The sequence below is a fragment of the Mytilus galloprovincialis genome, chromosome 9 (assembly GCF_965363235.1).
Source record: "Mytilus galloprovincialis chromosome 9, xbMytGall1.hap1.1, whole genome shotgun sequence".
Taxonomy (NCBI): domain Eukaryota; kingdom Metazoa; phylum Mollusca; class Bivalvia; order Mytilida; family Mytilidae; genus Mytilus; species Mytilus galloprovincialis.
Window position 1 is genome coordinate 28,884,094 of NC_134846.1, and position 13,974 is coordinate 28,898,067.

The following is a 13,974-nucleotide window of genomic DNA, read 5'->3' on the forward strand; positions in this document are numbered from 1 at the left end:
TATCATGTGCCAATAAAACGGGGTCTGACAACATTTCCCACATTGTTGCGTAGGTAATTGTTAACGAACACTGTATTATTTGGTTGAGAGGTTCACCACTAATTCCACATGTTATAATGAAAAACACACATCTGACCCATTGCATATGTTTGACCTTACAGCAGTATTGTAAAATTCAAGTTAATTCATTTAATCTTGAAATTAACCAGTCACATATTTCAAAACCCAAAAATGTTTATTTTTGTAGTTTTTTAAATACTTTGTACCTTTTTGTCTTTATGTCATGTAAATGTTTCTCTAAAATAATACAAAAAGTGGGGAAAAGCCCAACATACATTTAATAAGTCATTTATTTTCAAATAACACTTTGTTAACATTGTATCATTTCGATTAAAACAATTCAGATGAGGTATTAACAATTTCTATGTTTTATTATCTTTTAAAAATATAATTTCTCAGAAAGAAACGGTAATATTTTATTGCATGGAAATAAAGTCCTCAAAAATATCCTTCCAATAACAGGAAGCACTGTTCAGGAACAAAAATGTACTGGTATTTCAAATTGAGATAGCACAAGTCAAATATGCAGTATGGAAGACACTCTTCATTCTAAAAATAAAAAGAAATTTTTAAAGGTTTTGTTTGCCACCCTGGACTATTCAAAGATGATAAACAAATTGAAATTCATTTTGGGTACATAGATTATTACATACCCACTTAGCACGTTACAATCATGAGTAATATTAAGACAGATTAGACTGAAATTTTTTTTGCATTATACCGTTCGAAGTGAAAAATCGTTTCCGCGTGTTAGAAGTTACAACGATTTATTTCTTATCATGTTTTGTTTATGCTTGTAACATTAACACTGTGTCTAAACCACACCGGCAAAATTTGATCGGACTTGATGGTATCTAGCATCCGGCACAATGACGGAACATCAATAGACAGAAGAAAGCTAGGTTTCTCCTTATTTTCTTATTTTTTAATGATATCGAAGAATATATATACATATACAACTATTTTCTATTGTGATATGCAATATTTTCTACAACCGTTCTATATTAACGAAGAAATAAGTAAAAATGCATGTCAAAATGACGAATTGAGTGAACCTTGCCTCGAAATTGTTTAATTTCTCGTTAACTTGTTCACATTGTACGGAAAGAAAGATACGGGAAGATAGATACTGACAAGGAGATTGCAAAACTAGTCATTATGAGCATCTCAATACTTGTATTTCTGTGTATGGAACGAAAGAAATGGGTCGTGTCAAATTAAAATACACCGGTTTCGTCATTGTTGTTTACTAACAATCACCCGGTTTCGTCTATATATATCACCCGGTTTTTTATATTTTTTTAAAACCAAACATTTATGAAAAGCAACGTTAACACGGATCTGAACATTGTCTTACGAAAGAATTTAGATATATATTTATTATAAAGTAAACTTGGCGTGTTTACATTTATTTACATAGGTAATTATAGTACTACACATTTTCCTAATAAAAGACGTATCCGTTATTTCACTGATCTTCAAACTAATTTTAAATGGAATATAAATACTCATTAGCAAACACTGATATCTGAGACTACTATAACATGTGTTATAGTAGTCTCAGCTGATATCTAATTATTTTTTTAACATTAACATTATGATATTTATTATATAGGTTTTGAGATACATCGCAATATGTGACCCCCCTTTTTTTTACAAAAAAAAACCCTAAATAACGCTTAATAAACAAAATTTAAAACATCACCAAAAAGTATGCAGAAGTTAAGATTTATATTACTAAGAAGTGTGTAAAGTTTGATGCAATAATGATAAATCGTTTTGAGATATGGCGCGACATGTTAAAAAAATAACACACTCCTGTTTTACTTACAAAGTTCTGTAACTAAATAAGATTTTATTTGATTTTCACTAAAAGGTTTATAGATCGTTTGACCATTTCAAGAAATAACTTTGTTAAGTTTCATGAAAACTAGATAAGCTGTTCTCAAGTTACGGTGCGACATGTTTACGCTTGACGGAAAGATAGACGGACGGCCGGACGGACAGAATAACTGATAGATGGAATAACGCACGGATGGAAGGAAGAACAGACGGACGGACGGATGTATACAATAATACGTCCTGTCAAAATTTTGACGGGCGTGTAAAAACGCAATGAAATGAAAAAAAACCTCTTAATTAAAGGTCAAAAGTTTTATTAGGATATCGACCAAGTCGATTTATTTGTATATCTTCTTGACTTCCTAAGTCATTTTTACTATATGACTTTTATATATATGTTTGAAAATAATAATTTCTATCTATTATTTTATTATTGAAAAAAATTAAATTAAAGAATTCCAAACAAAATTACACCGTTCTTGAATTTAAAAAAAATGTGTAACAACTGAAAATTTCAAATTTCACGAACCGGATCGGACATAGCTTCACTGGCGTTTTTTTCAATAAAACAAATAAGACATATTATTTATATTTAAGTGTACGCACTGACATGTCACAAATGCTTAAATGGTCGCAATTCAATTTATGGTGAAGGTCTGTGGCCGAAGGAAAAATAATATAAAAATGAGGTAAAGGGCAAGGGCAATGGACATATGACAAATAGGGAAAAAAATCGTTAGATCTGTGTTTCATACTTGTATATGTTACAGTCAAACCTTCTTACTTTTGACATATGCAGCTTTATACAAATACATGTAGTTCAAAACGCTATGAATTCGAATCAATTAATGTCGCTTGTTTAAAAATATCAATGAGAATGTTTATAATAAACATAATCATACTCACATAATCCGATTTCGCGGGTGTCCCTGTTTTCTTATTTCTTACAATATTTTAATTCGGTATACACTTTATGATATAAGTGGCGAATCTAGAAGACGTATATATTGCACCCCTCCCCCGATCCCACCTTTGATGCATGGTAGTTGTAATCCTTTTCTTCCTATAAACATTCATTTTCCATGTCGATTATGCATGCATATATACATTTGTCTTATCATATTTTCCATAATTCATATAGAAAACGCATATTTGAGAGCTTTAACCTCAATTTGCGTTATAACCTTCATTTATATGTATTCTGCTGTTAAAAATTTTTGAATGCAAAATAAAATTAAAATTATTTGTGTTCTATAAGAGTAGGAATTCTAGTGTTTGCTTATTTTTTATTTGAATCTGAGACTAATCATATAAATAATAAGCCGTTGTCCTGTGAAAGAACTTGTTTTCCAACTACCCGGTCACAAAACTCCTTTTTAACACTGAAGTTAAATTATCAATTATAATGCAATGCGATTATGATTTTTTTTTATTTGACCAAACCGGGTTATGCATTGTGAAATCTAAGACCAAACCGGGTGGCACACATTGACGAAACCGGCCAGTTCCATTTTGACATGACCCATTTCTTTCGTTTCATACTCAGAAATACAAGTAGTGAGATGTTCATAAAAACAAGTTTTGCAATCTCCGTGTCAGTATCTATCTTCTCGTACCATTCTTTCCGTACAATGTGAACAAGTTAACGAGAAATTAAACAATTTCGAGGCAAGGTTCACTCAATTCGTCATTTTGACATGCATTTTTACTTATTTCTCCGTTAATATAGAACGGTTGTAGAAAATATTGCATATCACAATAGAAAATAGTTGTATATGTATATATATTCTTCGATATCATAAAAAAAATAAGAAAATAAGGAGAAACCTAGCTTTCTTCTGTCTATTAATGTTCCGTCATTGTGCCGGATGTTAGATACCATTGAGTCCGAACAAATTTTGCCGGTGTGGTTTAGACACAGTGATTAATGTTTGATGTTTATTATTCGTCAACTAATTTATTTATCAAACAAGAACTGTTGCAGACTGAAGTTTAATTGTTTCGATACCAGTGAGAGATGTAGTGTACTTTAACATTATCAAAAATTATACAAATACCAATCTTACTATATAACTGTAATATTTGCCGCTTGAAATTAAACAGCGGCAAATCAACGGTTATTAATATTTTCGACTAACGAGTCAATTATTTAGTTTATGCGTTTCTGACAGAAAGGATTTCAATTTGAAAAATGCATATGTTATACCGTGTGTATACATTAAATGATGGATTGCCAGTCAATTGCATTACAATGCCATTAAACTGAGATTTAAAAAATAACATTTTAAGATATCAATAATAAATGTTCAATTTGGAACAGTACTTGAATGTCGATGACTAGTTTAATAATAAAAAGCATACCTGGACAGCAAATAGCAAAACGATCTAATGGATCAATTTTACACCAATATCCTTCCGGACAATCTTGTCTGTCGGGTGATCTAGCGCAATTTATTCCCAACAATGGAGATCCCGTAGTACACGCTTAATATAAGGCAGAAAATTAATGTATCATGAGTGATGCTTTCAAATTAACTACTACTAAATAAAACCCATTACGTGATACAAAAAAATCTTTGTGGGTGATAAGAAAACAAAATTATAGTTTTTTCGTTGATAAGAAACTTACAATATTCATATGGCGTATGTTTACAAATCCGTGAAGTAAAACAGTTTACCAGTTAACGCGCAACTTCAAATAAGCTCATTAATATTTACTTCATTAGTTTACGATTTTTTAAGGCTATGATTATATAACTTATAACAGCAGATAATTTCATGTTGTTGTCAATTATACATCTTTGATAATTTCCATTTGTTGAAATTTTTTCTGATTCTGCGATTTAGAGCTTGAACTACTTTATAGTTCCCTGATGTTGAAAACCGAATAAAGACCTCTGGTTGTCTTTCTGTGTTGTTGTGATGCTGTTGTATTGACTTGTAATCACTTTCCGCAGTTTTCGCAGTTCCATTGATACAAAAGTTCACGTTATGCTCTTATCAAATTTACGTTTCAATGCAAGGGAAGTTGCTATTTTGGCTCCGCTGTTACATTTCCATTATCTAATTTGAAACAACCGTTTGTATTAGATTCATATCCCTTTTTCATGAAATATACGTTTCAAAATTTAAAAATGCCTGTGTAGTATTTTTCTCTCCATAAATCTGTTGATAACTGTTAACCTTACCTGATAAAGACCCGATCTGTTAAAAATATAAAATTTTATGCAAATTATATAGCATGGTTATCATAACTATAACCATGTTTGTATAGAATGCAAATACTGAAGCATTGTGTGATGTACATTTCATTCATATTGGGGTGTGTAATTTTTGTGTTATAAAAAGAATGAACAGATTAAAAAAATGAAGAGGAAAACAAACACAGCTATGCTACTGTCCTACATTATATATGATTTCAATTTGATTTTAAAAATAATAATTTATGGTATACTTTTTTGTAGGGCTACCAGAGACAAATAATAAAAATCAGTCGGGTAATCTTAAGTTATTTATATTTACCATTATAATGGTAAGCATAGTAAGCCTTATTATAATAAAACAAATGTATTTATTGATGTGTCAATGAATATTTGTTTCTTGTTGTTAAAATTGCTACAAAAATTATATACTATACCCTTTATTTCGCCAAGAACACATACTTATTTTATTTAGAACTGAACTTCTTTTACATACATATCTTACACAATACAGTTAAAAAAGAAATAAAATCATAAAATTCAAAGTTGTGTTTTCCCAATTTTTGATTTTGAATTATTGAATGTTCATTGGGTGGTTAAAGGTTTTGCCAAATAAGTATGGTATTTAACAAAATTATAAATAAATTTACCTAATTAAAATTAATAAAAGGTTAGACAAACATCTATGTTAATCAAAGAACAATATTTGCCAATTTCATTTTGGTAAAAAATAGTAATTTTACAATTTTTTACACCATTTATCTATGTAAATAAAATCGACAAGGCAACTAACCTTTTTTACTTTCTCTTTGCAAGAGGTTCCACAGGAAGGATTAAAACAGCATATGAAGCCTGTAGACGAAATTAGTTTACACGTATTACACAGCGTGCAAGTTTATGATTCAAATAAAAAACTTTCCATACTTGATCAGATAGATATGCAACATGTGCCATCGAAACAATATAATCACTATAAAATGAACGGTTTTTATTGCTCTTCGTATTCTAAAATACAAAATGCATGTTTACTCAATAACAAGCTCAATCGTATACACACATTAAATATTGTTTCAATGACAAATTTATGAAGTACAAAACACTACATGTATACGTCATTACAAATATTTCCGACTTTGTATGGTTTCAGAGGAGTTGTGGCTCAATGAAATCGGTCTATTCCTTTAGTACTATAGATATTAGCTGGCATAAGTAGCAGAACATAATGGCAATCATTAACTCTTCCTGACTATATCATGGCTGTTAAAATAATCATCACTACTAATTTAAGACTGTAGAAACTTGCAGTAGCATATAAATGATTATACTTTTTTGTGTATTTTGTCAGAAAGAATAAAAAGAAATATATATTTACCATCCTTACAGTCCTTTTCAGAGTTACAGAGCTGTTGATATCGCTTGCAAATACGGTTGTCAACTGGACATCCAGGTATATCTAGATTTGTCTTTACGAATCGAAGAAAAAAGATGATTTTTTTGTTGGAATAAAAAATCTAAACTTCGGAACAAATACCCTCATTTTATAATTATATACGAAAGAGTAGCATTTTTTATGTGTTCTTATCGTTCTCGCTTGCTAATCAAATTTATTTATGAATGTATTTGAAAAAAAAAATATAAATAAGAAAAGTACATTACTTCTGATCATCAAAAATTTACTCCAAACAAGTACATAAATGTATACCATACATGTTCAATGAGTTTTAATGTCCCTCTTGTATCTTTCGCCTCTCTTTCATAGCATTTTTGCTGAATGACAGTTTTTAAACACAATGCATTTTGTGAAAGAGTAACAGATACCACATTATTTTATATTTTATATCTTCCAACAACAAATACAGGAGTTGTCATTTTCAAATTCAGTTATATTCATGTGACAATAGTTTACCGATGTTCACATTTCGTAAACTGATAAAAAAAAGACAAATAAACACCTAACAAAAATGAGGGTATTGCATGAACTGGAAAAGGAGCAAAACCGGGTGAGTCGATATGTTAAGCATTCCCCACTATTCATTTTGCCTAGCGTATTGTGAAAATAAGGAAATTAAAAACATGTTAAATTATTTAAGTAGAAAGGTATTACCAATAGAGGTTTTTTACAAGTTTTCGATCTACATTCCGTTGGGCAGCATTTTTCATCCCCTACAAATAATAAAAGAAATTTTTCAATTTACATATCAGTTATATTCAGTCTCATTATACTAAAATGATATCAAAAGGAAAACACATAATAGATATAGTTAACTCCTCCTTATTCAATATTTTTTAAGTTCATAGATGGAAAGCATTGTATAACCAAAAATAATCTTTGTATATGAAGCGCGGAAGTTGTTTTCTTTAATAAATGGAAATGCGATCGTGAGCCTAAGAACGCTGCAATTTACAACGGTCAATTTATTGAACAATTTGTTTTTATTAAACTTGTTTATATATATTTGCTAAGTCATTGTTATGAATTTCCAGATAGGGATTGACATTTAGATTTTTAATTTCAACGTCGTTGATGTGGATTGTGTATTCAAATCTTAAAACAAAGAATAGTTTTGGCTAAAAATTGTCAAAATATATTCCTCTTTCACCAAAACATTCATTTCTGCAAATCTGTTTGTAAGGGACATCACTAGAGATACTTTTATTGTGGAGTAGGGCTACATTTATGTTCTAAATTGGAATGATTGAATTGGTGGTCTGACATCTTAGATCAGTTTCTTTGACCTAACCCAAACAATTTAATTCCTCCACGTTATATATCTATCCTACTCCTAAATATTCTTTATAGAGCAGAAACAAATAGTTTCTGAATTATTTGGATTAGCTTTTAGCGTACATAATACCTCCAATTGAAGACATATTCCCTGTGGGATTCACGCAATTAAGATAAAAACCAAATTAACATACACTGCTATCAATAATTTCTAAAGGAGAGCGGGCTAAGAGAATTTGGTTAAAAATTGTGGTGTGAAATGTTCCTCTAAGAATAAATTCCTCAAATCTCTCTTCAATGTTCTACTGGTTTTATGCACCACTGGAACAAGCCAATTCTGTATAAATGTAAGCTATTAGTCAAGAGTGCTTCCTTTTTATTTTAAATCTTTTGTTTCTTTTTTTTTTCCTGCGTTGTGTTTTGTAAACTGTTCTTTAACACTATTCATTTATGATTTCTATTAAAAACTTGGAAGCGTGTCCCTCAAATTTATCAACTTCTTTGAAACAAATGAAATTTACGTGTTTATGCTTATGTGGGATTGTTAGTGCTTTTTCTGATTATTTGATATTTTTTTTATATTTGTACTTAGTTATTATATTGATTAGCAATACATTTATTTGAAGAAAAAAAATTCCATTATTTTCTTTTAATTCTGAAATGGGCTTCTTAGTTTTCTTTCTGTGCATGGCATGATATAATACAAACCTGGACAATTGGCATCGTCTCCATAGCAAGATTGAGTGAATAAAGCTGATAAACAAAAACCAATTGGTTGGTCCAATAAAGGCGGACAGACACCACGTTTAATAGTCTGAGTCTGAAGTAAATTTGTAAGTATCATTAGTAGTCTGTATAAATATATTATTCTAATATGAATCCATTCTTTTGCTTTAAGGGCACTTAATATTAGTTCTGATGTATTTGCATACTTTTAAAGACTAAGAATGTGATTTTTACTTCATCAAGTCATCTTTTTTGCTTTGTGAACATATTTCATAGGTTCGCTTCGCGGTAAATAAAAGTTCTGATATCCCAATAAGAATCATATTAATTCTTTATGTCATCCGTTTTTTGCATTTTCATTTTTGGTAACGCTTGGTTTATAGATATTGACAATTATATTGCCTGCCCATGTTAAAAAAAAGGGAGGGGAAAGATACCAATGGGATAGTCAAACTCATAGATCGAAAAATAAACTTACAACACCATGGCTAAAAATGAAAAACAAACAGACAAATAATAGACACATGCCACAACATAGAAAACTTAAGACGAAGCAACATGAACCCCACCAAAAACTGGGGTTGATCTCAGATGCTGAGCATAGGTTATTATTATTTTGCACATAAAAACCGGTCGTCAGTTTCCCGTTTGAGATGTATAACATTTGTTATTGTCAATACTATTCCATATGGGTTTTGCTCAGTGTCGAAGGCCATACATTTGTTACTTTCTAATTCATTTGGATTCAGGTGGAGAGTTGCCTTTTGGCAGTCATACTACAGTTTCTTATAATCATATATAGAGCATGCCATTGTCAAATTATTTCTTAAATAATTGTAACTACTTTGAACTTGTCATTTGAATATGAAAATCCTTTTTCTATTGTAAATTGGCCAAATTAGTTACATATTGAATAGCAAACTTAAATCAATACGTCTTTGAAACATAAATTCGTTTCAAAGAAACAACTTACGAATATTAAAGTTAACATGGTAATGGGATCGAGTAATTTTAACAACAAAAGATATATATATAGAGAGATATGCTCACTGATAATTTCTGACGACAGAAGGAAGATATATCCAAAACCCATAACAAATAAAAATAACAGTATTATTTTTTAAATGACATGACAACATAACACAATCAATTTTGGTAGCAGGTCCTACATGTGGATATATTTTGTTAGTCAAGATCTTATAAGCTGGCTGACCGAGGGTATCACCAGCCCAGTAGTCACTTTTTTTTGTGCTGACATGAATTATCATTGATATGGTTATATTTACAAATTACCTGTTTACAAAATTTTTAATTTTTGAAATACTAAGGCTTTTATACCTCAGGCATAGATGACCTTAGCTGTATTTGGCAAAACTTTTAGGAATTTTGGTCCTCAATGCTCTTCAACTTAGTACTTTATTTCGCCTTTTTAACTTTTTTGGATTCGAGCGTCACTGATGAGTCTTTTGTAGACGAAACGCGCGTCTGGCGTATGTACAAAATTTAGTCCTGGTATCTATGATGAGTTTATTTAAACAATCAGTTGAAATACTACCACGAGTCAATTGTCGAGGTTTTTCTATTATGCCGCTTTTCTAACAAAGAAAGACATTTATCTTCAGAAAATTATACTTATGTACATGTATATATTATATCAAACAATGTTGACATAACTGTATATCGATTTAAGTTAAACAGATGACACAATTACACAACCAGGAAGCAAAGTCTATATTATGTACCATGTTTGTACATATTAAATTTACGAATTAAATCAACAAAATAATGTAATATTGTATATTCAGCATGTTATTTTATTTAAATTATTTGTGAAGACATAGAGGACATAAAAGAATCTACATTAAAAGTAAACATCTGATTTATAATTCAATCAATGAAAGCAGAAAAAAGGAAGAAAAAGTTAACTTCATACAATAGAACAAAGCACCATGAAATATTATGAATAACAATAGTTTTCGCTTGTAAATAGTATTACTAGGGGTGATTGATGGTAGCTCGTTTTCAAAAAACGTTTCTTAATATATCTTCTCATAAAAACGGATCGGATATTGTCTCATGTCTAATAATAATTAAGGCATTACTAATTCATAGACCAATATTTTTATTTGTTCTTATGATCCGAAAGTCATTGTCTTTAAATATTGTTCCAACTTGGGCCAGTGTATAGGTAGCATTTTTTCATACCCCTTCCAAATTTATTTCTGTTTTATGCCTCATATAGCTAGTAGGGGGATGAAATAACACTGTAAAAAAAACCAACTGAAATAAGTTAAAAATTAGTATGTCTGAAGCTGTCAAAAGAATCCAAGACTCCCTAAACATAAAATTGTCAATATGTGGAATTAGAGCTTAAGAAGTTTAAGTGTAAACTGAACGAAAAAATTTAACCTTTGATACAATAAAACGAACAAAGGGGGAGTACGGAAGGATTTTTGCGAAATAAATACATATTTGTTTATAGTATGGGAAGTGAAATATTTTCGTCAAATAAAATACTCATCAAGTGTGGTCTACATTAAAAAAGAGTGAGACGAGATATAATATAAATAGATATAAGAAGATGCGGTATGAGTGCCAATGAGACAAATCCAATCCAAGTCACAATTTGTAAAGTAATCCATTATTGGTCATAGTACTGTCTTCAACACAGAGCCTTTTCTTACACCGCAAGTTATAAAGACCCCCCCCCCCCTAAAATGACTAGTGTTCAACCATTCAAAAGGGAAAGACAACAGTCTAATTTATATAAAAATGGAGAAACGTTCAATACACAAATTACTTCCGTACGTTTTATTTCGTACTTGTCATATATGTTTATAGTTCCTCATTGACCAATTAAGAAATTAATAATAAAAACTAAGTTTTCAATTCCTTCAGACATTTATTCATGTATCAAATTGCTATCAGTTTCTTTTGATCGTAAAGATCCTGACGTCTGTTTTTATATTATGAACAAATACGAATGCTTGTAAAGAAACTGGTTTTTCCTTCTAAAATAAAATAGCTCATATAAAAAACACGAATTATTTATGTTCGTGAGTTTGCTTACTTCTACTCATATTTGTCTATTATTACTATGTGATCAATTAAGATATAAAAAAGAAATTAAGTTTCCAATTCCATCATTTATTCAGACTGTTATCAAATGGACTATAATTTCTTTTTAGTCATAAAATCCTACCGGGTTTGATTCATACTCCGCTCGATTTTTAATGTTGGTGTCTAGATGTTCCTATTGATGATAAATCAAGAAATCGGAGGTATCGGTCACAGTTTCGAATTCGGTATAAGATTATGGAGAAAATGTCTATCAGTGCAGTACAGATAGGACATAATAATGGTTTGAACCGTATTCATTCCTAGTTTTTGGTGGAGATCGTGCAGCTCAATTCTAAGAATATCTTCTATTACACATAGTGTTTAATTTTAATAAGGTGATACTAGTATGCAACTTAATTAGAAATTTTAAAAAACCAACATAATGCTGACATCTGTGATAAAGAAGAAATTGAATTTTCTTTAAAGATATCAATCCAAATGTAAACAATTAACAACTTTACATAATGATTTCAGTTATGGCATACTGGTAACTGGATTTCACCCGAGCGAGATATTCGACTCCGTATACCTATATTTTGAAGGACAAGTTAAACTTATAAATTATTATGAAGACCTCTTGTTTAAAATGAGTATATCTGAAATGAAAGTACTTAAAGTAACGTATTAAACCAAGTTATCCCATCAAGATGAAAGGGGTAAGACATTAAATAACTTCCATTTCAAAATTGGCATATTTAAGATAAGGTATTAAATTTAATTGAACTGTTTGTGTCGTTCTGATTGGTCAAGATATCTGAATTCAAGAACGCTGAGACCACGCGATGTAGTTTTCGAGTCCAAAGTCTCAAAGTTTAAATGGACAAGTAAGAGATATAATATATAGTCTAACACCGTTGAATGTTCTGATATTATTATTTGATCTCCACGTCTATATATATAAATATAAGTTAAGACTTACATATCCGCAATGAATCAAACTAAGCGCAACTATCCAAATCGACCACATGACAACTGAGTTAGACTGAAATTACAAGCGTCTTCTCAATAGTGATAACCGCACGTTTTTAACTTTTTGAAATGTAGCCTAACTAAAGTCTATCGATTTTATTACAGCCCACGTTAAACACGTCATTGTTTTACAGTTGAACAAAAGGCATAAATATTTTTTGCAACAAATATGCTGAAAAATGAAACAAATACTGTGAATCAAATCTTGAATTTACAATTGTTTGAAAAAAAATACAAGTTTTAATTCGGCAATTATTTCTTCTACAAAAAAGCTGGTGTTAATTCATCATCGTGAAACTAAAATTGATAATTCAGATTAGTTTTACATTTTAGTTTAACTTTCATATTGCACATATGAATCTTTTTAATTTCCTTATATAAATTTTTAGTTCAGACTAGAAGTTAAATTAGAATATGTTTTATCGCTATTTTGTGCATTTTTCCTTTGATCTTATTTTGTGATAATTTTTCATATCATGCTACTCATTTGAGATGGAAAATTATCGCTAGAAACTAAGCAGGCACGTGGCGTTGCTAACGAAATTCCCATGAAATTGACATCGTCGTCATAGGTAAAATAGCGATAAACAGTGCCTTTATCGATTTCGCCGTCCTGGCTCAAGCGAGAAAATCAATCTCGTTGAGATGATCAACGATAATCTATAAATATTACAATTAATCGGTATAAATATTTATTATCAATCCATACCAAATTTGATAATTGTAAGGTTAACAAACTAATCATCATATTTTGTAACATTTCTTAAGTTCGTTAGTTGTTTTTTTTCCCCTTATTTTAGTGGTACCTCAATTTGGCAAACTGATCGATTTGCTAGAATATTCTTATTTGTTATGCTGCAATGCATATTCATAATAAGCTACAGGCGTTTTAGATTGATTAGCTGTGGTAAAAGAACTTCAACATTTAAAAATCGAATATGAAAAATAAATATTATATCTTAAGTTGACCTGAATAGGTCAGAATGATTTCAGTTTCCAAGCGCATTAGGATAGATGCAAGCTGTATCTATCATTGTGATTATGTTTCTATCCGTAGCTTGTAATGATGAAACTTTGGGATACAGGTTAGGTATAGCTTATTGGCATCTTTGTTAAGAAAAGGGATAAAAAAGAAACAACTATTAAGACACGTGGCCTCAAAGAATTATTTGCTTAACTACTTGAACAGCAAATAAAGTCAACAGTAGTATACCGATGTTCAAAACTCATAAATCGATAGAAAAAAACAATTCCGGGTCACAAACCAAAACCGAGGGAAACGCATCAAATACAAGAGGAGAACGACGACGCAGCATTAAAATGTAACACACA

General features: G+C 30.3%; 1 protein-coding gene across 2 annotated transcripts; it reads right to left on the reverse strand.

The window, feature by feature from the left end:
• Positions 1–332: 332 nt before the first annotated feature.
• On the reverse strand, positions 333–12,717 carry LOC143046721 (uncharacterized). Of its 2 annotated transcripts, XM_076219817.1 has the most exons (8): positions 12,593–12,717; positions 8,536–8,647; positions 7,207–7,265; positions 6,475–6,565; positions 5,896–5,954; positions 5,091–5,106; positions 4,264–4,386; positions 496–609 (listed from the first exon to the last, which is right to left on the reverse strand). In XM_076219817.1, the coding sequence occupies exons 1-8, from the start codon at positions 12,638–12,640 to the stop codon at positions 605–607; spliced, it is 513 nt and encodes a 170-aa protein (XP_076075932.1). In that variant the 5' UTR covers positions 12,641–12,717; the 3' UTR covers positions 496–604. The 2 variants fall into 2 exon arrangements, with proteins under 2 accessions (XP_076075933.1, XP_076075932.1); XM_076219818.1 differs by lacking the exon at positions 5,091–5,106 and having other exon boundaries at positions 333–609; positions 5,892–5,954.
• Between the last annotated feature and the right edge of the window lie 1,257 nt (positions 12,718–13,974).